Raw genomic sequence first — 27,866 nt, forward strand, 5'->3', positions numbered from 1 at the left:
GCCCCAGGTGCTTCCCAGAAGAAAAGGTGTCACTGCAGAAACCATTAGGGAAAGAGCCCTTCTGTTAGCAGTGTGCCTACACCTGAGTCCTCCACAAACACAGAGGAGAAGAGATGTTCCTGCCTGCTGATGGTACCTTCTGATTCACACTTATGTTTTCACATAGCAGCCTGATTCTACAGCTGAGCAAGGTAAATTCTTTCCATCTGTGATAATTCCTCTGCTTGCAACTATTGAACGAAAATAGGCTTAGGCTCCTCATCTTTCTACTTCATCCGCACAGGTATGTAAGTAACATGCACAGTGTGGCACCAGGTGCTCCAAAGCAAAGGCTTCATTGATTTTTCCAGCAATTGCATTTGTGGTTCCTACCAATACGAAATGATCCTTTCCCCATCCAAGCAGTCTACTTGCAGCTTTTAAAAAGGAAGAAATGTTTTGTGAATGCAAAATGCTTTGTGATAGTGGAAATAGAAAGCAGAAGATCACCTAAAACTGAAACACAGCAACATTTCCGCCTTTAACACTGCTGCAGCCACTCCACAGCAGGGCCTCCAGCTTTGGGAACTGATCTGTTAAAAGCAGCAGCAACAACAACAGTCAGAGAAGTCCTCTCCCACCCTGGAGCCAAATTCCACTGCAGGTTTCGGCTGACATCACCAGCTGACCAACATGCTGCTCTTGTGGTTTATGACCTCACCACGAAGCACCTCTATGGAGTCATTCCCTTTTACCTTACTGCATCCTCTACCTAATTGCTTCCACAGTGTGGCTACAACAGAAATTCTTCCTACAGCTGAACATTCATATTCCCAAGAGCTGACACCTGCCAGGTCAAGTTCCAAAGTCCTTAAATTTGATTTTACTATACAATGGGAAGATGTTTCAGTGAACAGAAAAGCACACAGAGCCAGCAATTAATCTGATTCCTTCATTAGATTTTCTTCTAAACAAAAGGGGACTTGCCAGAGATGGTCTCACATTATTCTGTAAGAATAGAATGGAAGGAAGGGAGAATGGTGTCAAGAACAATCTGTCCAATACACCATTAAATCAGAATTGGAATTCCCCAGCTAATAACAACAATGAACTGAGATAAAATCAATAATAAGACACTGATCAGAGCAGTAAGGAAAATTGGGAAGAGTTTAGGAGGAGGAGGGAATATTTCTGGTACTTTTAGTTTGCTTTAGTTAGCTTAGTGATATGGTTTGGTGGAGGATGTGTTAGTGTTAGGTCAGAGGTTAGACTAGGTGATCTTGGAGGTCTCTTCCAACCTAGATGACTCTGTGATTCTGATTTTTTTTTGTTGTTGTTGTTTTGATTTGTGATGTGGGAGTGATCAACACTGAGCTAATGGTATCCAAGCTGACTCGTGAACACTGTGCACCTCATGGAGTCTCAGCTTCCCAGAAAACCAACAGATTAATCCTGTGAAGAGATAAAGATGCTCCCTATTTTGCAGCTGCCAGTGAAAGCCCTTTCGGATGCTGCAATATGCCTGCTCCCAGGCTTGCAGCAGGTGAATTCCTTTCACATCTCTGCCCAGAGCTTTTAACAACCTAAACACCCCATTAAAAAATAAATAAATAAATAAATAAAATATATGTTTACACTTTGCATACTGAGATTCCAAAATACTTTGCACCTACATAGTGGGTTAAGTGAAGATGTTGTCTTCTCGTGACTACAATATTGGTGTGACACTTTGAAATTCTGGTTCTTTGCAGATCATACATTTTCAGGAACATCTATAATCTAGCACGCCTTTAACTATGAATCCTTGGTTTATGCCAACAAAGCCTCTGGACCCTCAAAAACTTTGCCATCCAAACATTGGAGAAATCCAGACAAAACAGATCCATCAAGATGTGGATCATTCGACCTTCAGCAGGAACTATTTATTATGGGACCACTAGGAGCAAAACTGGAGGAATTGTGTTTGCCCATTTAGGCCACACAAAGACCAAAGGATATTGTGACCTTTAAGGAGGAGCTTCCCTAGTGCTGTATCATGCCTAATCATGCTGGCAAGGGGGAGAACATACTCAGGGGCTATTGGTAGTGTGTCTGGCTGGCCAAGGAAACACAACTACACAGGCAGTATAACACATGAAAGAAGTGAGAGCAGACTGAAGGCCTGAATCCCTCTGCCCTGAGAGCCCCACTTGACAACCAGCATGCCACCAGGCACTGGGACTTGTCAGCAACACTCACCTGAGCCAGCAGATTACATTTTACTCCCCTTAGGCAGTTTGAAGGCCCTTTAGCCTCCTTCAAATCCTTTTTATCAGCTGCTCTGGCATCCAGTTTGGAAATTCAGAGAGAAAAAATAAACAAACAAACATGGTTTTGAGTTGCAGTAGGCTGCAAAACCAATGTGAGAGGTGGCCAGACAGAACCTGAGCCTCCATGCCAGCAGTGAAAGGTGAGAAAAGCCACAGGACATTTGCCTCTCCATTAACAGCCAGACCTAAAACTGCCAGAATTGGGGCAGTTAGAGACAAGTATGTGGCAAGTGTGCACAGAAGGCCAGCAGTCAGCCTAGCTTGTGGCAACAGAAACCAAGCACGGCTAAAATTCCCTGAATCCCTGGGAGGGTGGGGGGCAGCCATTAGGCTTAGGCCTGCTCCTTGGGCCTGCCCCAGGCTTCAAAGGCTTGAGTCAAACCCACCAGAGAAATCCAAACCCTTATAAATCTTCTGTTTGGACTGGGTTTCCAGTGCCATTGGTTTAAAACAAACAAACAAACAAAAACTATGCTCACTCAGATCTAGCAAAAAAAAAGCCATTTTATTTTCATATGAAACTCCTGAAAGCAATGTAGATTTTCTGGTGGATGTCCGAAGCCTGAAAAATGCTTTGATTTCTGCACATTCCATTTGAAAAAGGAATCATGCTTTTTTTTTTTTTTTTTTTTTTTTTGGTGGCAGGTGTGGGGAGACAGAGATGATTTCTTTCATTCAAAGTCTGGGGGAGAAATTACCAACAAAACTTCAAACTTTTCCTTTCCTTCAATTCCCACCCATGTTGCTTCACCTATATTTGACCATCATATTTGCCTCACAAGTAATAAATAGAGTCATGGGGTAAGGATAAAACATATTTATAATCAAGCATATTTACAGTTTCTAAAATACTCCAAATAAATGTCCTGTTAGAAACAGGAATGGATAAGCCACTACTCTATCTGCAAAAGGCTACAGAAATGGGGCAAACAGCTGAATTAGTAATATCATGGTACATATCCCTTACTGTAAATCACCATCCCTCCTTTTGGCCCCAGATGTTAGAAACTCTACTTCTTTGAACTGTTATCACCTGTCTCTCCCACCCACCCACTCACTGAGAAGATAAAAATCAAGGTCTGAGCTGCTGAGTCAGGTTACCAACACCCAAACAAGACATTTACCCAGACTTGTTTTCAGTCGCTACTTTGCTGAAACGCTGCATCACGGGGCTGGCAGGAGGATCTGTTAACCTCTTCTTAAGAAGAGGGTCTCTAAGAACCAAAAACCATGCAGGACAAGAGGAAAAAAATAATAATTAAAAAAAAAAATCCTTTGTGAACTGGGTGAGTTTCAAAACTTCTTGTCAGAAGCTGGTTCTTCTCAACACAAAATCCTGAGTGACTAAGTAAAAGACCCTAGATAATAGCTCTAGCCTGGAAATGAAAATTAAGCTTTTTGAAACAGCAATATACTGTACAAATAGACTCTGTAAACACAGAAACACTCTGAGCCTCAGTTTCCCCTGAAAACTGATTTCCAAAGAAGTATGGGTCTCCACACAAAAAACTCTAATAAAAGATATTGATATTATGGGTGTCATTTTAGAAACCTAAACCTTTGATGGGGGGCAGACTTACCATTCCCCTGAGGGAGGATCTTCTGTTTCTGCTGCGTGAAGCACAGTTCTCCACTCCAGGTTTAGCTCAAGCTTCATATTGTCACAGTTGAAGGCACCCCGGCAAAGCTCAGACTTTCCATTTGTCTTGGGCTTCTTCATGTCTCCTTTTTAGTTTCAATTTGTATTTCCTGTCTCGCTCCCCTCCCCCACCCCACCCCCCTCCTTCTTTCATTTTTGGGTCTTCAAACAAAAACCAAAAGCATCACGGACTCAAAATCCTTTGTATTTTTCTAGTTTTGACTTGAAACTAGAGCGGACCAAACGCAACAAAACAAGACATCACTTCAGTGTTCAGAATGATTGTAGACCTGAGAAACTACCTCCTTTTTCATAGCGGATGACCTGTGCTGTCATATCTCTGATTTTCAGAGAGGGAAATCAAAACAGAGGAACTTCAATGGCTTGATATTTCCATTTTAAGCCAAAGCCCATATGTTTCTGGTTTCATAGCTTGCATGCTGGATACACATGAATTTTGAGGCCCAAACCCCTTTGGAGTTTAAGATCTACATCTTCATGCAAATATAATGCAGTGCACACACACAGACACAAAAACTTTTTAAATTATTATTATTAACTGATTTTGATTGACTTTTCATCCTGCTGCTCTTTTTTTTTTTTTTTTTTTTTTTTTTTTTTCCCCCCTGCTCTTTAGCAATTGCAACTAGAGCCAATAAAGCTCTCTTGCTCCCTACTCCACGAGGAGCACAGAGGAGTGCTCACATTTCTCCTAATTTCAGCACCTGGGAATTATTCCCTGTATCCTGCAATTTTGACCTCTTTTCCTTTCAGTGCCACTTGCACTCAGAAAGTAAAATTCAGTCCCGGGAGAATATACGGGATGTTTTACATCACAGGACAACACTTTCAGCACTTTGTTTTGGGACTGAAAAAGCAGGCAAGACAATCACCTGCTTGAGTGAGCTCTTTGGATGAGGCAAACAAGTATCACTTTGTTCTCACTTGTGCAACCCGGGCAGCAACCAAGAGGGGTACAGGAAGGTCAAGACATACCCATGATTTAAAGGCAAGAGGATGGCTGGGTAACTGAATGAGCTGGGGCTTCACTTTCAGCTCTTGTTGATACAGAGATTTACACAGAGGGAGGTTTGTTAGTGCCTCAGTTTCCCTACTGTGAGGTGGTGAACATGCTGCCTACTCCCATCACAAGGCTCCTAATAAAGGACTCTCCAAACTAGACACAGGTCTGCAATGCTGAACATCCAACACTCCAGCGACTTGGTGGCTGTGCAGCTGGAAATGTTCCTTGACTTGTTCCAGGAGCAGCAATAACACCAACCAGGTCATCCACGCTCCAGGTGTAAGGCAAGGCAGGCAGAAGGGAACCAAACCTCAGCATACCCCATTTAAAGATGACCCATAAAGCAAGGCAAGCCTTCTTTCCATTTGCTTAACAACAGACAAGTTTCAGACCTGTTGATGAATGCTAACATCTGTAGCCAAGCCCATACGGTCTATAAAAAAAAACTTATGAACCTCTCTTGGGTATCTTTAAGGAGCATAAGCTTTTGAGGGACCAAATGCAACATAACTTGCTGGCCACAAATAGGATACAGCCCTGCCAAAACCTTCCTCCACTGCAGCTTGTATTGGCGGCTATGGCATTTTCCAAAAAAAAACTTTATAAGCCAGTCTCTGAGTTTTATGGCACAAGCATATAGAAGGAAATGTAAACTCTGCTGACCCTCATGCTGCTTTTTGGCTCAAGGAACTGCTTCTTCCTACATCTTTCTTTCCCTTCTGCTCGTCTCCTTAACTAACCACAGATTTCTAAGTAAAAGGAAATTATGTTAATTGAAACCTTCTCAGGACATCATCAGCTTTAGCAGGAGCATTTGGGGAATGGTGAGGCAGAAGGCTTAGGGCAGAGGGGACATGAGTGATTAAATCGCCCCTTGGAGGGTGTGAAAGGCCAGTGAGGTACTTTTGGCCACACCTGGACAGAATTCCCTTCTCCCACGTCCCACCAAACCCTCCTGTGTCTGAGAGCAAGCAGGAGAGATGCAGTGCTGAAGCAGGAGCTGAATCAGGAGTCAATGCAGCTGATCTGTGACACACCAAACAAAATTTCTCTCTTCGCTTGGACTCAGTTTTCTGCTGCAGAGTAACGCGCTGGCTGTGCTACACTTTCACAATGACTGTGCCCATGTGCAGGCATCATGCAAGTGCTGCCACAGGGTCCCTCACTGCTAATGGCAAAGTGCAGGCGAGTGCATCTCCATCAGCACCAGCTTTGACTTTATAACTATATAAGCAACAGCTGAAACTGATGCCACCACCTTTACCAACAGAAGAAACACAACTGAGGGGTATGGTCACCATGAAGTCCCTTTGGTTCCACCCTGAACTACACTGATGAGAAATGCTGCTCCCAATCCCCTTCTCCCTGCACAACCTCATTTCAGATTGAGAAAGTTGTTGAAGAATGTTTAATTGTTCTGACTTGATTATTGTCTACACAGAGTGGATGTACTGAAGGGTTGAATGATTGTCATGTTTTACTGACACAATTATATCTCATCCACACTGTGCACTGAAACAGCTCATTTATTTCTGACCAACAGATGATAACCAGATCCTCAACAACACACAGATTTTTCATGCAAGCCCCTCTAATACCAATATTGTGAGCGGTACAAACTATGCAAGAAGCTAGACTTACAATGCAAGTCTTCTATGACAGCAAAATAAAATCAGAAAGGGGTCAAATTCTCCTAGGGAGATATTTTGAGTTCACTGTAGCAATGTTTTGACATTGCAGTCGCATGGGAAAAATGACCAAACAAACTGCAAGCATTGGGCTCCAGGGATTTCCATAAGCATAAGCACAAAGTTTCTGGAAACAGGTTCAGCTGGATAGGTCTTTCAATAAGTGTCCTCCCCTCCTCTCCCTCCCGTATGGACCGGCTGGCTGACTTTCCCAGAGTCTCATTTTGCAGTCTGACTGAATACCACTCAAAATATTTTCTCAATTAGAGGAGAAAACAGGAATTTGCCACTTGTCTGCCTCTATTCTGTTGCCTGTCAGCATTCAGCAAATATTTCAATCGTAGCCCTTTGCATGCTGCTAGCCCTGCTCATTTAACCTTTGGCCCTTCCCTAGGCTAATCCATCGGCCTTTACCTTCAAATCTTTACAGTCAAGCGCTGACTGCAGGACAGGCTCACAGGAGGGGAGGATGAAAGGAAGGATAACTTATGACAGGCTCCTATATTGCAGTTGGGGAGGGGGACGTGAGGGTGCAAACCTCTGACCATGCTCCTTGAAGATTTCAAACCCCTTTACGTACTGCAGCTGAGATTTGTGCTTCCACATCTGGAAGGCGATGAGAATAATTATTTTATATATATATATTATTTATTTTTTTTTTTTTAAGGAAGAAAAGCCTCCTTCATCTTGTCTCATGGCCTGCAGCATCCCAAGGCAGGTATCGAATCGACTCCAGAGCCTTTGCTCCGCGTTTCCCACCTCAACCGCTCCTCTCCCCATCTCGTGTGTCACCGAGATTAGTAGCTAACAATCCCGCTGTCAAAAGTGCATGTGATGAAAATAATGCCCAGAGCGCAGCCTGTCAGCCTCAGAAGCGCCTGCTTGACTTTGACAGCAAAACTGCGGACAGCCCAGAAAGCCCATGCTGGCCCTGCCACCCCCCTCCCCGAGCATCCCATACCGCTCTCCTGGGGCCGTACCCAGCCGCCTGCTCTATGAGAAACCGCTGACCCTTCCATCACGTGGACACTTTAATTGTTCACATCGGTATTTTGTTTCTTCCTACTGTAGACAGTTTGCTGTCTGTTATCTGTCTTTCATATGTAATTAATTGTGCTGTCTCCTGGCTCATTAGAAACAAGCCCCTCTCTCCTCCTCCCCCGGCCAAGTCACAGTGTGCATTATTTAGGTTAAATCATGTTTAAGTAACTACATAAATACTAGGTCGAGTTTGCCTTTTGTCTAGTCTGTGGCTGTAGCTTTGCTCTGCTCTCAGCGTGCCAGACCAGGAAAGCCCTTATCACTGGAAGCTCCCCGAGGGAAGCCCTGCCAGGGGCTGCGAGCATAGCGCAGGGGAAGGCAGCACCATCCACCCACCAAAAAGAAGGCTGGGGCAGTGGGTAGCAAGAGTGATCTCCCAAACTTTATAAGGCAGGCCTAAAGGTCAGTGCCGCTGAGCAAAATCCTACAAAATCCAGTGAAATGCACTTCAAATGACATCACATGTCTTTGGTCACCTGCTACCATCCATTCAGATCTCTCCTCCAGCTAGCATTGCAATTCAGATGCAATGCAGCTGGCAAACTTTGAGTTTTTACTCAATTAAAAATGAAATGAGACTTTCTGAAGTGGGTTCCCTCAGCGCATTGGTTGAAAGAAAATAATTGAGGATGTGGGTATACAGGTTCAAGCAACCTAAAAACCGACATGAATCATCAACCTGAACTCAGACAAAACCTAAACCAAACTGTCTTACTGGGTCAGGGTAGTTCAGCTAAGCTTGAGAAGTTCACTTGCTCACATTTCTGCGCTTCCTGGGCCAAAGCTTAAAATCCTGGTAAAGCCTTTTCCTGTATAAAAATATTCTAATATCAGCTGATGTAAAGGTTTGGGGATTTAAATATCTGTTTCTAGCTGGGAATAACCACTGACAGAATGAGCATGAGAAAGCTTGTTTCCATGAGATTTCCAGCTTAGTTTAAGAGATTTAATCATCTGGATGAGCTTTGGGTGAATCACCTGAACTTTTAGGTACTGATTCCAGCCAAGACCTCCCATCTTCTTTGTGTATGCACATCCTCACCGATAGACCAGGGCTAGCCAAGTGCTTTAACTGATTGGACCAGGTTCAGTTTTGCTGGATTGCCTGCACAAAGGTTGTAAAGGGCTTCAGTGAAGGTTTCCACATGAAACACTCTGCAGACATATCCAACAGTGTTATATTAAGCTAAATTACTGCTTGAGAAAACTGCTTGCACCAGGTATGCAAGGCAATGAAGTTCTCACTTCCCAGCACAATCTGGGCACAGACAGTGGTGGAACAAAAGGCTTCCACACTGCCTAAGACCAACAGATCTCACCAGTGACATGGGAAGACCACCATGAAGAGCCAGGGCATAGTTCAGTTTTCTAGTCTGTCTACAACCAGCCCTCTCCACCAAAAGGGCTTAAAGACCACAGAGGTCATAAGCACATGTCACGCAAGTCACCAAAGTTGTTTTTGTCAAAGACCCTCAATCTAAACTTGTTGCCTGGGCTTGATACAGCTGCCAATCTATGAGCAAAAAGTGTTGCTATTGAGCCAAACCTACCGAAACAGCAGCCTTACTTCCCATCCCTACCCAACTTACTCTCCTAATGCAGCTTCAGGAAGAGGCAGCCCCCTTTGCAACCTTTTCTGAGTGTAGGGAGACAGTAAGAAGATGCCCACAGTTTAGTTTGTCAGAAACACACATAGCTTTTAGAGGATGCTGTATTATTAATATACACTTAAAAAAAAAAAAAAAAAAAAAAAAAGTTCTCAAGAAGGAAGGGGGAAAGGAAGGAAGAAAGAAAGGAAAACATACACGAGTTGGGGGAGGGAGGGAAAAAGGACAACAATCTGAGACTTTCAATGGGAATGTCCAAAAATAACACAAACAGGATCTCCCTGCCATCTGCTCCGATCCTCTCTGAATGGCTTTCAAAGCAAAAAGCCTTGCCAAAACCTGACAAACAAAGCACCAAGCATCAGTTTTAATGGAATACCAATACAGCGTTCCCCCCACCTCCTCCTTCCCGCTACATATACACACACCTTCCACACCCCTCCAGTTGCCAAATAAATGACACTATGCAAAAAAATTTGCTTCGGTTACGAAGCTGAATAAACAAGGAATAATTTTGCAAGTACTCCCATATGTCTCTGCTTACAATGGACACTAATAAGATTTGCCATAACTAATTCATTCTTTCACACCATTACCCTATTCTCTATCTTTAAAAAATAAATAAATAAATTCTGCCTATCCCATGTGCATTTTTCTGCAACTTTCACACAGTTGAAACACAAGCATTTCAATAGCAGAGCCCACCCATCACAGAACAGACACTTGCAGCTTAGTGCAGGCCCCAGGGAAGGTTTAAAGATGAGTTTTACTGAAGCTTAAGAAATAGGAAAGTGTTTGTTACTTCTTATTTAGTTTATTGTTCCCATTTAAAAAAAAAAAAAAAAAGTTTAATGAAACTGATCAGAAGGCATAGGAGAGCTTCTTCATCAGCAAAGTTGGTGTGTTAGTACAAAAAATAGAAAGTCTCTACTCCAAAGGCAATGTGCTAGTACATATAAAGCAGAAAGGGAGATTCATTAGCTGAGAAAGACAGCAACTTCCCTATGTTTCACCTCAGGCTAGCTGCACAGAGCGAATGCAAAGCAAACACAGCAGTAACACCCAAGTAATCAATGCAGCCTCCACCCTGGGCTCTGGGTTTAGTCTGTTACAGACACCAACTACATAAAGGGGTGAGATGGGGAGATCTCTGTACAACGTGCAGAAATCATTTTTATCGTTTGTTGTGTTGCTTTGTCTCAAATTAGTGGCATCTCTCCTGACAAACGTAAGAAATAAAAAAAAAAAAAAAAAAAAAAAAGCTCAAATTCACACTTCTCCATTGCACTTTGTTCCCTCTGCTATTGAGATTTCTGTGTGCCAGAAGCACACCTTTATCAGGGGCTGATCAAGAATGTTTTATTGTTATTTATTTAAAACTAGAAAGAATAATAAAAAACATCTGAGGCCTAAATTACTTGAACAAACAAGAGTTTTCCCTCCCTCCCCCCCCACTACCAACACCCCCCCAGTGCCGGATCTGCCCCTCCCCCTGCAGCACACAAATGGCCTCACACCAGACAGGATGGAGGGAGGGCTCCCAATTACACTTCTTTATTAACAAGGGGCCACGGCGGGGAAGGGTCTGGGAAGAGGGGGGTGTGCACAGCGGCTGCCAGCTCCTTCCCGCTACCCAAAATGGGGAGTGGAGGTTGCAGGTGATCTGCTGGGAAGAGGCTTGTGTGGCGCAAGCTTTCGGCCACCTGCTAATCCTCCAGGATGCAGCCCCCCCCATGACACCCTATTTCAGAAGGAGGACCCTCGGGGCACCCAGTTTGTCCTTGCAGCACCACTGATGGGCAGAGTTGGGACCCTTATGGATGCACCAAGCTACAGGGGTCAGCATGTGAAATTGGAGCAGTAGAAGGCAGGATGGGCCTGCTGCAGCCCTGGACAAGACACCTCTCTCTACCTCAGTTTTCCACTTGTAAAAATGGAAAACACACTTATGGAGGCACTGAAAACATATTCTGTTTGGTAATGTTCATACATGATAGTTGTAGGGTGCTGCCATCCATCATCCAACTCCTTTCTCCCCCTCCCCATCTCTGTGATATATATATATATATATTTAAACACTCTGCTCTGGTTAAGGTGTTTTATATATATTTATTTATTTATATAAAGCACCTATCACATATTGACAAACACTCTTTGGAAATGCTCTGACGGCAGGGGTAAGAACAGAAGTTGGCCTGTCAGTACCTGAGCACTTCTGTTTCCAACCAATTTAGAAAAAAAAAAAAAGGCACAAGACTTTGCTGTGTATCTATATATACACAGCATATATATATATACACACATATATACACACACGCGTACAGCAAATAAAAGTCTCTGTATCTGTAAACTTTGATATACATACATACAGATATATATATATATATGTAATCACATATATATTCCAACTGAGGGGTTGGAAGTTTGTTACACTAGGAAAGATATTTTTGATAAAAAGCAGCAGTCAAAATCATTTTTTGTCCCTTTTTAATTTCCTCTCAACCTCAGAACACCCTTCACATTCACCCTTCAAAGCTGTGCCATCATACCTTCTGACAAACTTCCTTTCTGAGCTTCTTGGGCCTCTGATTTACCCATCGTACCCTGCCTGGTGCTTCCATTGCCATTTCCATCTGGAAAAGCCCAAATCCTCCTTTCTCCTTACCTCACTGTTAAAATTCCTCTCCCACCAGGCTGTCGGCTTTTCCTCAGGAACAAAGCACAGACCCAGTGAGCAACCATTTCTATCTATCTGTGTCAGCAGCCACAAGAAAACTGCTCCCCTTACTTGCAAAGTCCCCCATAATTTTATCCCAGAACTCACAACACACTTGACATCCTTTCTGACTCCTTCCTTGTGCTCAAAAACTAGCTGTGCTTTGGTTGCTTTGGCCAGTCTTTGGGTTTATTTGTTTATGGAGCTTTATGCTACCCATGTTCCTTATTGGGGCTGTTTAGTCAGCCACTATCTGAAGTTTCAATACATACATAAAAGTCACTTTTGTACCTGTTAACTTTTTCACTTCAGTCAATCTCTCAGGCTGTCCCTATAACAGCTCTTAGCTGCACAATATGACCTAAAAGGCAGGTAGTGCATTTGCACCGTTAGCAGGTACATGGTCCCAGGTACTTGCAATTTCCTAAGAGATCGGGCTTAAAATACAGAGATTACCCAAACAAAGTGACAAGGACCATGGGCAGGCAGCAAAGCTGCAGGAGAGCAGAAGCACAGGGGAATGGAAGGGGAGCATAAAGCACTTCTGCTTTTCTAACCAAGGATTAACACATAGGTTTTAAACAAGGGGACTCCCTTCCCAGCTGACAGCAGCAGCTGCAGCTTCTGACTTGCTTGCAGAGTGGCAGGGAATCGAATCAAAGAGAAAAGAAGAAAGAGGACAACCCTTCCTTGGGGAGTAGGAAACACAATACGGGCTATTCTAAAACCCCTGCAAACAGTGGCTTGGTTTTAGGTCAGGCTCTCCTTCCCCCTTCTGTCCTGTTACCCTCCCCTCCTCTTGGAACAAAGGGAAATTGGTATTTTTCAAAATTCTTCTGAAAGCCAACCCGGCAGATGGTTCTTTCCATGCCGGGGAGGGAACAAAAAGAAAAACCTGCCAGGATACACATCACCGCAATGTGACAAAGATGGGCATGGTGGATGGCCTCTGACCCAGGGATTTCACGGAGGCCTATTAAACCATGTGGCCAAGATGGACTGAGTCGACTTGTATCTCCAGCACACAGCTGCCATACCCCACAGGCTCATGCAGAGTTTCATTAGCTGAAGTCAGACTAGATAGACAGAAAAATGACAGGGTGTTTTCAGATTTCCATCCCACCTTTTCAGCACTTCATGATGGTCCCACACACCACTGTTTTAGCAGGTGGAAGTGACGTTCAGCTGCTAAATTCACAATATAATAGGAAAAGACTTATTTAGACAGGGATTAGCAATGTGTGCTACTTCCTTGTTTTGCTGTAAAGAGATTCACAACTCAAAACCTGTGCAAAATCTTAGGTACACATCAGCAACAGGAATACCTGCAGATGCAAAAAGCCAAGGGTAAGTCACTCTCTTGCACTCAGGATGAGGACTTGACTGTCCATCACAAGCTAGCCTCCTGTTTCTTTGAAACCTTCTCTGCCTTCTAGGTGACATCGACAGCCAAATTCCCATTATTTTCAATGGTGATCCAAGCAGAAGTAAGGGCTCCTCATCCCAAGCACCCAAGCCTTGCGTTGCCTCCAAGGATGAAGCATGATTTTGTCAAGTGCCATGTCTGCCAACAGAAGCACAGGGAGCAGCAAAGGACATGCTGCCCTCCCATGGAGCTGCCCCACACCTCCCAAATTCCCATGAAGCACGTTGGCAATTACTGCCCCTGAGTGACTAATAGCAGCTCCTGCCCACACCCTGAATTAGTGACCTAAGGACAGATCAATCTCTCCCATCACAGCCTTCTACTGGTGATTGCTTTGCTGTAGTCACAGAAGAAAACGGGCTCCCACCCCCTCCTTCAAATCAGGAATGTAATTACAAATAATGCAATGGAATTAAGACAAGAGAGAGAAAATGCTGGAGGGAATTCGTCCTAATGATTACATGAATTATTGAAGAAAAATATTCCAGGGAAAGTGAGAGGCTGTCGTTGGAAAGAGTCAGTGGAGCACTGGTGAAAGCAGTGTCAGCAAACAGCTACAACGTTAATTATCCCCATCTAACCTGTGTATACATGGGCTATAAGTAGTATAGCACATCACCAATTCAGTAGCAGCAGTTACCTTGGAAGATGAGGCAAAACAAGTGCCTTCAAGCTCCCTGGTAGTACACCCCACACAGGATACTGATTTAGGGATTCTCCCTGCAGATGAAAAGATTGTGGTAGGAGAGGCAGAAATGACAGTTGATCAAGCCCCTGATAGTGCTGCTGCTCCCCAGGGGGAAAATATCTGCCTCAGGTATATTTTTATTAGCCTTAAGAGTGAGTTTTTAGCAAATTACCCACCTGAAAATACAGCAAGTGAAGCTACCTAAGCCAGGACAATATTTTAGCGTATTCTGGGATGCAGTGAAGGGTAACAACAACAAGTAAGGTTAGGAATTAGTGTTGACTCTGCATCAAAAGTATGAGGAAACCATTTCTCATGTATCCTCCTTGGAAGCATTTGCCAAGCGTGTTACAGAAGCACGTGGCTGGGAACAAGCAGCGTTGCCCCCACAGTGAAGCAAGAGCATGATCTCTGGTGACACATCTAAGCATCCACTGCTTGGCCCTCTCCTTGTCAAACAGAGCCAAGCAGCCATCAAGGAGAGCTGGCTGTGGCCTCTGGCGTGGCTGCTTGTGCCACCGCATTCCTCCCAGGAGCATTGGGCAAGGGAAAATTACCCGCAAACCCCCTTGGGGCTGATTCTCATCTTTCAGCATGTGGATCAAAAGCGGCTCACATGAAGCTACAAGGCTGTGAAGCACTGAAATTCCTCAATGAGCCACCTGGGTTTATAGTGGTGGAGTTGTTGTAACAGCGATGTCAATAAAAGATACCATCTCTCTCTACAAACCTTGCCACCCAGGTGAGACAGCGAGCCATGAGAAACTGATGAAAAGATAAGTAAGGAGTATTTACTGGAGGACTTGTTGACTCTTACCACATTTTAGGGCAGAGAGACCAGAAATAACCATTAAGAGCATCTAGACTGCCTGATTGCAGACAGGCCCCAAAATTTCTACCTCCCATTGCTACACCAAACCCTAAATCTTCTTTGGGATATTTTTTTTTTAAATCATTAAGCTACCAAAGATGCAGAGAGTTTATAATTTTGAAACAAATTCCGCGTGTCAGTGACAAGATGATGACTGGCTCCCAGAAGCCAGCATTCTAAGATCAGGCCACCATCTGGGAGGCTAAGTTGTGTTATGGTTAAGCAACTACAGTACAATGACGAAGGGCTGAATGTTACCCCGGCCTGTGACAGATTCCTTGACTGAGTCATTAATCTTATTAGTCTCTTTCACATACTGTACCAAGAGACGAGATGTTTTCATTTCTCCTGCTTTAATTTCCACGGAGTTTGTGGGCTTCTTGCAGGAGGACAGTCTCTTCTGCTGCCTTCGTACATAGCCCACCATAGTAGACTTTGATTCGCAAGAGGAACATGATGCATCATCTTGAAACGAGCCTGGCAGAGACACACTTAGCTTTGAGAATGCAGCTGCAATTGACTGTTCATCTCGAATGACCACATCCTCATCTTCAGCAACTCTGGCTTCCACAAAGCCACAGTCCAGGCCACATCTGAAACAGGCAACCTCATTTCAGTAGTAAGACACCCTAGCCTTTCCGCTGGCCCTTTTTGTGAGCCCATAGCTCTGGGGAATGGTTTTAGGTGATACTACCCCAGAACAGCTGAACTTTTCCCAGGTCAAACAGCCTACTCAGAAGCAACATCCTGCTACTGGTGTGCACATAAAAGCTTGAGAATCCTTCTCCTGATAGCCTGCAGCCCAGAGTCCAAATATAATCACGATGTACAAATAGCACTTTGTGTCCTGAGATGAAGGAGCCAAGTGCCAATGGTCTAATTCACATTAGAGGTCATGGCAAGAAATGGAAAATAATGCTCTTATGAAAATACAGCTAACTGGACTTGTCCTCCGGGGTCACGTATCAAATGGAATCATTTTAAGTCTCTAGAGTTGGAAAAGTCTCAGAGTTAAAAAACAAAACAATGCATGTTTACACAGGATATTTTTAGACTGGTTTCCTAAGAAAACAAGGACAATGTGATCACACTGTTTTCATGTATGCAAATGGACACAGACTCCTTGCCTGACTACATGACCCTTCCCTCAAGGTTTTCAGGCTATTTTAACCAATTTTAATAAAAATTTGAAATAATGCATCTTAAAGATTTTTGTCAAAAGTTTTGTTCAAATTATCTGGACAGAAGAAAAGGATCTCTGAGAGGCTCCCAAAGGGCAAAGAGCCAATAGGTTCACTCATCATTAGACACCATAGAAGCCACAAAAAAGGAATGTGGTTAGAAACCAGCTTTCACAAATTTCAGTGCTCACAGCATAGAAAAAATAATAATAATAATAAGCTAAGAGCATCAAGTGAAGCCCCTCTTTCCATTAAAATGAACTCAAGATGAGTCCATCATGCAGTCTCACTGACCATGCAGGGGAGGCATGGGCAGTGAGGAGCCCAGCTGGGAATGAAGCATGCGAAGGATTAGACCTGACCTGAAGATGAATAGCTGGGTGTGCATCTGTGTTAAAAAGGGAGTAAAGATGAAAAAAGCTGGAGGTTAATCAGAAGGTATTTGTGGTCAGGCATGCCTGGAAGGAGAGGAGGGGGAGCACTGCATGCAGAAGTAAATGCTGGAGGAACACGAATGAATGCATGAAGGCCTGACACTCTTGTGCATCCCCAAACCTCTGCAAATGAAGACACAAGCAGCACAGAGACTCACAGCTCTGGATGCATACACCAGTATGTCACGTCTCCAGCACATCTCTTTTAGCCTGGAGGCCCTGGTGCTTTCAAAACACAACCAGCATGCAGTGACTTGGCCAGGCCTTTACGAGGCTGCTGGGAGCAGCACCCATCCAGTCCTGCAGTTCAGCAGCGGGGAGCATGGGACCTCCAGCCAGACCCCCCAGCTGCCTTTTTTGGTTCTTGTTCTTTCCCTCTAAAGCCCTACAGCATCTCCTCAATCCCCAAACCAGCAGAGGGGACATTTTTGTCATGCTTTGATGAGAGAGGTGCAGCATGAGGGAACAAGGAAATGTCACAGAGGGCCAGCAAAACTCACCCGTGGGAGGGACTGCTACAAAACAAAACCAGTCCTTGACACAGACAGCCTCCACAAGCCCTGGTCATGTGTCAGCTAATCAAATACAGCAACTCTTCCTCATTTGGCACTCTGCGTTAGGCAGTAAAAGCCGTTCACATTTCCCCAACCCATCCCTTTGCTGACAGATGCATGCTTCTTAAAGAAATACTTGGCTACATGCAAAAAAAAGTCACAATTCTTTGGGAGCAGACAGACAGTGAAGGATGGGGATCAGCTGGCTCAGGCAGAACACCAAGTTGGAAGAAAAACCCTGCTTTATTCCTGTCACAAGATATGAATGACACGATGTGAGGCGGACACTGTTTCAACAGGCTTTGGAAAAGGACTGGTGAGAGTTCGGATCCAAGCACTCCCCACACTTCACAGTGAGGAATGATTCATCTCTATGTGTGACCTGCCTCCCCCAGTTTACTACACAGAGGCCCAAGAAGACTCAGTTCCTAGTCCAAGCATCTCAGGAATCTTCAAGGACGGAGATGAACCTGAGTGGTTTTCAGCTCATGGTGAAAGAGGCCTCCGAAGCTCTGAAGTTTTTCTCAAGAAATTCGTTCCTGCTCTCCTTTGGAGAGGGAGCCTGGGGTGGTTGTGGTGGGAGGGCACCAAATCACAGCTGCTTCACTTGCGCCTTCAACAATGTGGTAGAAAGAAGCTGGCCAAAAAGAAACCTGGGATCAAAGATCTGAGTTTGTACAACTCTGCACCCCGATGCTTGTACAGAAAGACTAAAACCACCAGGTACCTCATGCCTGTTAGAGCAGCTCTGAAGTGGTCTCTTCCCCTGCTCAAAAGCCAGGTTCCACTATACACAACTCACAGAAGACTGTGCTGGTGTTTCTGGGGCTCTCCTAATAGCCCATGACCAGGGCAGAGACCAAGATACATACCCTTACTCTTCATCTCCTTCTACTGCTGTGCACCTCAGGGACCTGCCACCAGCATCATTTAGAGCAGCCTCAAAGCTTCCCTAAGCAAGGGTGGGAACCAACCCCACACAGAAACAGTCGCAGGCTGAAGGGGCTACATCCTTTGGAAAATAAAGAAAAAAAAAGACATGAAATCAAAGCCTAGCACTTCAAGCAGATGCACAAGTGCCTTCTCCTCCTTGCTAAGCCCTTTGCAGTGCAGGGAGCAAGTACTTACACCAACTCCCCAAGCCATGTTCGGTTTGCAATAGGAAGAGCTGACTCATGCAGGGATGCCCTTAGCAAAGGGGAAATAATCACACACTTTGAGCAATTGGATGATCATGCACACAAGTCACTGGGGAGAGTACAGCGCGGGGGTAATCCGACAATAGATGCGAATGCACATGAGAACCTGGAGGGAAAGTGCAATGTGCAGTCAGTGATGCAAAGAAGGGGAAGGAAGCGGGGGTGGAAGTGGTTGTGATCTTGTGGAAGAAGGAGGGGTCCAAAGAGGAAAAAAAATAAAAAAAAAATGAATGAGAGTCCTCAAGAAGGGGGAACTGGAGGAGAAAGTTGCCTGTGGGTGGCTAAGGAGAGAAAAGGAATAAGACGAATAGAATTTCAAGGGAAAAGGTGCTAAAACTGCTTCCTGGGGAGAAATGGCATATACCTGCAGGCAAGCAATGGGGGAGATTGCAAGAAAATCCAAGGACAGAGCTTCCTCTGGCTGCCCACAAGGAAGCTTTACTTCCAACTGACTTGCTGGCACTTATTTCTCAACAACGGAATGCATTCACCCATCCCAACCTCTCCAAAAAAAAAAAAAAAAAAAAACATTCAATAATAAATAAATGAGTTAACATCCCCTGCAGCAGGACATTGCACATATGATGGAAGCTCCAAAGAAACTTTATCAGATTATGTTTAAAGAAAGGAGTGGGGTAGGAGGGTGGGAAATGAAGTGTTTGCTGACACAGAAAACTAGACAGAGTAGCAAATGAAGGAAAGGAGGAGGAGGGGGGAAGGAAATAAAAACAAAACCAGGGAACCACTACTCATCTGGGGCTTGTTAAACACTACATGACAAGCAGGGAATGCTGATGGATTGCTTCTTTGCTTTTCGTGCCACGCTTTCAGTGCCATTCCAAACTCACAGCACATTTGCCTTTATCCAGAAGAAACGGAACTTCTAGGGATGCCAAGGGCACTGGGCTCGAGCAACCCTGCTGCAGATGGGAAGAAAGCAGCACCAAGAGCAGTGCCTGCAGGGCTTGCAGCAGGTGGGCAGGTTATCTTTGGGGCTCCTTGTTTCCCCTCACCAGAACAAAACAGAGCCTTTACCAGTCTAGAAGTGGTCGTGGTTCATCCCACTCCATCCCCAGGCACAGAACAGTTGAAATCAGATCAAACACTTGCAATCACCTCCATATTTTGCAACCACTGAGCAAGCAGTCCCATGGACAGCCCAAGCCATGATTCACCCACTGAGCAGACCTGGAACAGGTATAGGAAGCTACCTTGCTCTTATCTTCAAGAGGGGGAAGCTGATGTGAAACTTGGCAAGGCCGTGACTTCAACCCAAGAGTTCTTGGGTTGTGGCCAAGCCTTGAAGCCGTGGAGCAGAGGCTCCCAGCGCTGGAGCTCTCCCGTCCTGCTCGGGGCCAGGGCAACCACACCCAGCTTCATGCTCTCCTGGAGCACCTCCCCTCCCGCTCACCGTCGTGTAACATCCCCAGGGCAATTGCTCACATGGAAAAGAAACATGAGGAAAGTATTTAATGTATGTTTACATCTTTGAACATACTGTAGCAGCTGGAATCAAAGGGGGGAAGAAAATAAAATCAGGCCCCAGCACATGAGCAGTGCAGCTCTACAGAGCCCCCTTCTAATCACCACCACGCCCCAGACCATAGCTTTAGAAATCAGGCTCTGGCCCCTACTGCCTAATTAGCAGAACAGTGCAAAGCTTAGAAACAGGAATATCTTCTTCCTCCCTAAGTGGCCACTGAATAAGTACTATATCCCCAGTTCACAGCCCCTCTTTACATTGCTGGCATTACCAGTCCTTTGTGTACCCACATGCTGTTACTTAAATTGCTTCCATGTTTTCATTACTTGCCCTCTGTGCTGTGTGTATTGAAACTCCTGCAAGAATGCTGAAGTGGTGTTTCTAAGCACTGGGGACCACTGGAGATATGGCTGAAATTATTATGCAACAAACTTAAGTGATTTTTCAAGTCCTAGTAGTGTTTGCTCCTCCTTGCAGAGGATAGATTCACTATAGGACAACCCATCCCCAAGACATAAGCATGGTCGTTGGAGAGCTGAGTGTAACCCAAGCTGAATCCTTACACACAGGTTTATGGGACTCATATATATGCCCTGCATCCATAAGCAAGGAGATAAAACTCAAGTAATGACACTGTGCCCATGTACGGGGGAAATATATGTTTTATACATATATACATATATATCTACTGGCAAAAATCCAGTGGAGTGATGCCAGCTGCATATCTGCCCCACAAGTTTAAGTGCATTGTTCCCTTCTGCTTCAAGTAGTTTATTTTTTTCTTGAGTTTGTGTTGATTAAAGCAACAGGCAAACAGCCTAACTGGAGGAGAACACGTGACTGCAAGATCAAAACCACCAGAATCATTTAAATGTGACAATCGTATTGTAACCACTACCGCAGCTTTCAGTGTTTCTGCAAGTGTCTGCAAAAGCTACCTGCATGCTCCTCTCTCAGGAGCCCTTCTCCGACCAATTTCCTGCTTGCCTCCTGCTCAGTGCCTTTCACCACCCCTTGATGTGAGATACTGATCCTATAACCCAAGTGCTAAGAGCCACCTGCATGCAAAATCCTGCCTGGCTGCAGGGATGCATGATGTTCACCACCCCAGGGATGCCGGGTGCAGGTCTCTGGGCATCATACCCCTCAAGATCACATCCCTGTGGTCCTCCAAATCCCTGCTGGTGACTCCTCTCTGCCACATCGCCTCCAGCCCGCCCGGCCCCAGCTCAGCAGCTGCTGTGCGGCAGCCGTTGGGTGTTATGCTAATCGATTCGCCGGTGCGGCGGGCCTCTCCCCATCTGCTCAGAGGATCCACCTGCTGTGTTTTCTCTTTTTTTTTTTTTTTTTTTTTTTTTTTTTAAATGATCGGATTAGACCAGCACTGCCCCAAGTGCTCCCAGCCTGAGCGTGTAGCATGAGCCAGCTTGGACCTCATAGCACAAGCACAGGCTGGATACAACCACACGTGGACTGTGATCCGCCTCTTTCCAACTCCTTATCTTGCAGCAATTAAAGTCTCATGCTGAACGTCACCACAATGCCTTCTTTCCCCCTCCAAGTTTCATTACAGCTAGCTTTATTTATTTAACCTTTTTGGATAGCCACATCAAAGAATGAACATGCCTTCCACAGCCATGCAACTGAGGGATAAGCAAAAATGAAAGGTCTGATTTCTAAGCACTCTTTCTTCACAGTCCATGCGCAGTAGGCAGTGGCTAGCAATTCTTTTTTCTCCCTGCCTGGCCATAGAGGGATTGCTTGTGACACCTTTGCTGTCTCTTAGCAGAGTCTCACACAACCACTGGTTCCCTTGAAACTGCTGCAAGTATTCAGGGAGGATAAGGAAATGGAAATAAAACACTGCTCAGTGCTAAGAATGCAGCCTGTCCTTCTCAATAGGTGGGAAAATCTATTCCCAGTTTATTACCAGAACAAAACTACACTGTGCTACTTTTCATGTGCAAGGAATATGCCATTTACTGTGGTTCTAAGAAAAATTCCCCTTGGTTTCTCCCTGCCACAAGATCAGCTTCTAAGGCAAGTACCCTCAATGAGTGATGTTAACCTACCTGGGCTCTGCCTCGCATCAATGGGAAATGTTGCTGTTTCAGAAAGAGATTTAGAGCTGTCAGACTTTTGGTCTAGGTCAGTCTGTGAAGGACACTGGGTCCTGAGAGGGCCACTGGCAAGTAGCTTCCTCCAGGCTTAAAGTAGCCCTTCGAGCACCCATCGCAGGTATGAAGTACAGAAGTGGACACCTTCTGCACAGCAAGGGATCAAAGTTACATCGAACAGCAAGACCAAGTCATCCCCTGAGCTCTAGATTGGTGCAAGCCTATATCCCAGGTGTATTTGTCCAGGTGTTAGAGATATTCATGAGTCTTTCAGCAGATGTGGACTCCTGTCTGAACTCATCACAAAGCCCACATGTTGCTTAAGAGGCGGAAGTGAATTATTTGTATTGTGATAAAGTCTCAACCTGACCAGGGCTCCTTTGTCTGACTCCTAGGACAAAAAACACTCCTACACCCAAAATAACATGAATAGTCACAAGGTATCATCTCCCTGCTCCCCCTGCTGCAGAACTCGATTTCTTTTAAAAAATCTAAGCATAGGGCACATTACTGAAAATTAAACCAACAAGAAAACAAAAAGGGTTCTCCTGTAATCAGCTCATATAAAGAAAATCTTTTCTTTATACCCTGTTCCCCTTTTTGACTAAATCACACACACCAAAAAAAAGAAAAATATATCAATTTTTTTTTTTTACCCTAGCTTAAGCTACCAAAAAATTCTCTCCAGGAGGATATTTCAAGAAAATAATAAGCATCTAGAAGAATGAGACTTATAATGGAAGTATTTTCTGAAGCATAACTATAGTGTTGCTAGCACAATGCTGTAATCAAGAATAATGGAGCCGTTTGCTCGGTATACAGGAATGGATTCAATTGTTCTCCGTGCACATACCTGTATTTTACAAATGTAGTCAAAAGCTTTAACTGCCAAAAGGCTCAAGCTCAGACACAAAGCAGTGTAGAAGTGGGCTCCTTCATTTATCACTCATGTAAAGATGAACCTTAAATCTCAATTATGCACAAAAAGGGAAGAGGCAAGGCTGAACTTTTGATCCCTCCTGAACTGGTGCATCTGAAGAATAGGTCAAGATCGCCTTCACAGCTTGCACAGCACCGCAGGATGGTACCTGCGTGGCTTTGCCTCCTCTGTAGCCACGCAGGACCTCGTAAACTGCCTGAAGATTGTGTCTTGGACACAAATCACTGGTTCTAGGGAAAATACAGGAAATAAGAGGACTTACCTTCTTTTTGGAGTGTGATCTGTCCTCCTCCTTTGCTGTTTTGCTGTTTTTCCCAGCTCTGGAAAGCTTTTGCTCCCCAGACTGCTTGATGGTGATTTTGATCTCAGGAGGGCAAATATAGTTCTCCAAGTTCTTTGGGGGCTTCTTAGCTCTCTTGGTGGTCTGGATCTTTAGTTTTAAACTCCCCTCTGTGAAATTAGCTTCCTTGATGGAAAACTCCTGCTCCTCTAGCCCATCTCCTGCCACCCATTTCTCGCTGTCTGCATTGGAAGTGGAATCCACATCTCTCCCAGAACCCAGCTCATCCTCCTCTTCAGGCTCCATCCGCTCTCCACTCACTGGGATCCCTTTCCCCGAGCCTGCCGCAGGCAGCATCGTCTCCCCTGTGCAGCTGGAGGCCGGTGGAGGCTTGGCAGAGGTGACGGTGGCCGGCAGAAAATCTGCCTCGCCTCCCCTTTGCCGGGAGCTGCCCAAAGTCTCCCTGGGCTCCATAGCAGTACCGCAGTGCACTGGAGTTTTATCAGAGGGAAGGGGAGTGCTGGAGGGGATGGGGAGAGAAAGGGCAGGTAGGATCCCAGGGAATGGATGGCAGCTGTTCGCCAAGTTCAACGTCCCAGTTGCCCAGAGGCTGCAAGGTGCTCAGAAGAGATCAGATCTGCCACTGTCAAAGGAAAGGAGAAGAAAAAAGGAAGTTAACACACATGTATGTATTGAATGCAAGTGTGGAAATGACTGAAATGCAGCGTGGCCGGGCTTCCCCTGCAACATCTCAAGGGCATTCCCTGATGCAAAGCGGGAACTGACACTGGCCGGCATTTCTGAGGGCCACGTCTAGTACCCTTCAGCAGCCCAGCTGAGGAATTATAGCCATGTGCATCACTAAACTGATGAAAATGGATGATTAAAAAAACAAAACAACAACAACAAAAATATGTTTATATGCAACCTCCTTCCACTCTGGACTTGGGAAAGAAGTGAAGGAGAAGGCAGTTCTCCATACCCGTAAACCTCCTCTTATTTCAAAGTGTTCCCTGTCACTGTCCTGTTTTTTGTTTGGTTCTGTTTACTTATTTATTTAGTTTTAAGAAAAAAAAATAGAGAGGCAGACTCGTGTTAAACAATATCCCACTGATCAGAGCCCAGAAAACCCAGTGTTGCCTTATGAGGAAGGCAGGAGAGCTTCAGACTCCTTATCTCCCCACTTTGCAAGCAAGGGAGACACACTCGGCTGCCGGCTGTTGTGTGGGGCACTCTGCTTCAGATGAATTATTCAATACTTGCTGGGCCAGGCACACGCTGTCTGGAGCCCGAGATGCTCCCTGGGATGCTGCGCATGTAGGAGGATCCACCTGGGTCCCTTTCAGGGCATGTCAGGGACCTAAGTACTGAGGGTGATGGAGGAAAGATGAAGTCATTGAGTCAATATTTTCCAGAGTTCCTTGTACCCTTGGGTACCACTGCTCTGTAACAAAGGCTTGGGCCAACTGAAGCAGGAACTGTGCTTTCACCCTTTCAGATGTGAGATTTCTTTGAAATACCACAGATCAAACCCCTCTGGTTGAAAGCACTCAGCTTATAATCTTGGCAAAAGTTAATGAGAGATGCTGGGAATATTCAGCTGAGGCAAAAGATGTGCCACTCAATGGCATAAAGAGACTAAACCAAATACCAAGCATTTGGTTAGGGAAGAAAAAAATACACACAAAACATTCTTGAAGGTGTGGAAGTTTTTTTGCACTCTGTCCCTAAAACCTGCCAAGTAATCCCCCAACTCTCTGCCCAATATAACAAGCCACGTTAGGCTAAAAGTCAGCAGAAGGATATCTCAGAGTGAAATTTGCTGCTACTTTACTACCCTGAAACAGCTCCCTGGTGGGTCAGAAGAATATCCTTTCTGGCATAGGGAGAATGAAACAAGAAGGTGCTGCCAGGAGTCGGTGCTGGGGGTGCAGACCTGCTCTCACAGCAGCAGCTCCCTACTAGATGAGCTGGGCTACGTTGCCAAACCCCACCCCTTGACCAACTGCAGGCAAGATCTGAGAACAGCCAGGGATTTCCCAGGCCATTTTTAGTAGCAATAAACTGTAAAGGAGAAATAGAGAACTTGCTACCTATCACCAAATCATAACAGTACTATAAATGTGCACTATTTTGCTTTAAAGCACAGCTCACTGAGAAAAATCACATGCCCTTGTGCCACTAGCTTCTTTCGGCTTTTTAAAAGGACTTACCTAAACTCAAAAATTAAGAAGTAACAATACGAACCTTTTTCTTAAGTTATGTAGCTGTATTTCCACTGGAATATGGCCATGGGTCACTTGTCTGACCCTAGCACATATGGCTAGTAATGGAAAGCCCTAAGTATCCTACAGCTCCATGAAATCATTGCTGTCCTCCACCCAGGTCCCAGCAGAGACAAATTCAAATAAACTTCCCATAAATAGCACAATATGACAGCCCAAGCAGAAGAAGAAAAAAAAAAATAGGAGCTATCATAGAGCCTGAACTGCCATCTGGCCTTAGAGGTACTTCTCATAGCTCATGGTAGACGTACCTTGGCAGAACATCATGAAAACACTTATGCTTAAGATGCACATCTTCTGGCAATAGGGAAGAGGCTCATTTCCCAGAGCTGCTGTCACTCTGGCCTCATCTAAGGTGATCTTGAAGAACTAACAGACCCACGGTCTCCCACATGCCTGTCCTGACTCACCCTGTGGCCAGCAAGGCTCTCCCTTTCACCATCAATGAAACAAGGATAATGCTTACTCATTCAGACCTATTGTAGGGTGGCTTAGTTAATGCCCTTACATAGTTCTGAACCCAAGTGTTTACCATGCGGTACTCACTAATTACTAATGCAATTAGTACATTAAAGCCACCCAGTTGCATGGAGATGCTCCACCTAATTGACCAACCTTGCACCTTGCCTCTCCTTTGTGCCTATGGAGGTGATGGGAGTCAGGGTTACCTTCCTCTTCCAACCAGTCCAATCAAAAAAAAGGCTGTCCTATTTATCTGCCAGGTCACATTGTTAATCTCCTTGGAGAGGGACGCAATGTACACACACTCCTGTGCTGCAACACAAACACAAGGTGGTAAAAGCTCGGCTGTGCAGCATTCCAGGGAGTTACTGCTCTGGTATGCACGCATGTACAATGGGCACTCTGTGCTGGCCTCCGCCCACAGGCTTTTAACCTCTCTCGATGCTGGTGAAAAAGAGCAGGCCTCTTGCAGGGAGCATCTGCCTCAGGACGCGGCCACCACATCCTCAGCCACTGAGGGTGCAGAGAAAGGACCACGGGCTATGGCATAATGAACAAATCCTCTTGGGACCTTATTTCAAATGGGACATGTGATAAAGCTCCTGACTCTGTGCCCAAAATCCAAAACACCATTCCCAGCTCATTGTTTTATGGAGGCCTAGTCCAAAGCCAGGCCTGCTCCAAGGGGTCTCAGCACCTCGGGGTCAGCAGAAACCAGCAACAGCTGATTAAAGGCACTGTGTTACACCAGTATCAGATAGGTTCATGTGAAAATCAGCATTAAAATCCTGCTTTAAAACGTTGGCCTCCTGTCCTGCTGAGAACCAGCAGATGATGATATCACCAGACCCACAGGTAGCAACAAAGAACGCCAGCGCTCGAACGCTACACCAAATTAACTGGGTCATTGTTTTAGGTATCTCCTTACTCTCCTTCAGGGTTAATAGTTAAATGACTCGGGTGCAGGGACATTATACTCGTCTTTCTTGTTTGGGCAGGCTACAAGCGCTTTGACTAATTAGGAAACCTCACTTCAGGCTCCTGAAAAAGTAACCTCCTGGGCGAAGTCCCGACCTCCCCTTTCCTCAGCTTGGGGCAGCTCTGCAGGAACCACTCAGCACTGAGTTTTCAACTGAAGTGGCAATAGCTCTTTGCTAGCGCCTCCCCCAAAAGATATAGGGGTCTGAGCTTCAGAACTGAGGAAAATCAAACCCTCAAACCTCCCCTGCTGAAGTCACTGGGAAAAGTTCAGGCTTCAGGTTCAGCTGCAGCCTCCTGGGCTTCTCCCTCTTCCAGGTGTCCTGCATCTCCCCAGCTTTGGGCTGGCCTGCAAGGGGAAGGCAATAAACACTTGTCCTCCAACAGCTCTTCTGCTTTAGCAAGCAACATGCAGACCTGGAAATCCAGCAAGGATGCTGATTTTCCAAGCTTCCTGGCTCAAGAATAAATACTCAAATATTAAAAAAAATACTAAATACTCAAGAGATGGGGGCTGCCAAGGCTTTTAAATGCCTACCCAAACTGCCCTCTCCTAGACTCACGAGCATCAATTCCTATTCAATAAGCAACTGCAGAGGTGCTTCACCAGCCGAATTAAGCTCCCAGAGGAAAGTGTTACTGCTAGCGGGCTTCCTGCACTCAAGTTAAATTTGAGGAGGATAATTCACAGGTGAATGACAACAAATTTCACAGATGTTGGCATTAGCTCTTAATTAGGGAGAAATTCACACTTCCTCTGATAAGTACTGAGAAATAATCAAACGCTTGTGTGCTCAGCCTAGCTGCTCATATGTCTCTTACCTGCACCTCTGGGCACCTCAAACATGCTTCTAGAGGCAAAGGCCTGAAGGAGAAGACCTCCCTTAGGGTCATATAGATGTCTGCCATTAAGGGCTCCAAATATGCTCCTTTCTCCTGCTTCAGGCAACTGCTTGCACTTGTAA

General features: G+C 45.1%; 1 protein-coding gene across 2 annotated transcripts in view; it reads right to left on the reverse strand.

Moving 5' to 3' along the window:
* The window catches only part of SETBP1 (SET binding protein 1), a 268,787-nt gene that overhangs the window by 227,457 nt on the left and 13,464 nt on the right, over positions 1–27,866 (reverse strand). The window contains exon 2 of one of the 2 annotated variants that reach the window (XM_082783099.1): positions 23,159–23,819. In XM_082783099.1, coding sequence (XP_082639225.1) covers positions 23,159–23,650 — 492 coding nt within the window. In that variant the 5' untranslated portion in view covers positions 23,651–23,819. Of the gene's footprint in view, positions 1–3,868; positions 3,977–23,158; positions 23,820–27,866 lie in introns of those variants that run through there. The other variant, XM_082783100.1, reaches the window with a different exon arrangement.

This window comes from Aythya marila, assembly GCF_965140915.1.
Source record: "Aythya marila genome assembly, chromosome: Z".
Classification (NCBI taxonomy): domain Eukaryota; kingdom Metazoa; phylum Chordata; class Aves; order Anseriformes; family Anatidae; genus Aythya; species Aythya marila.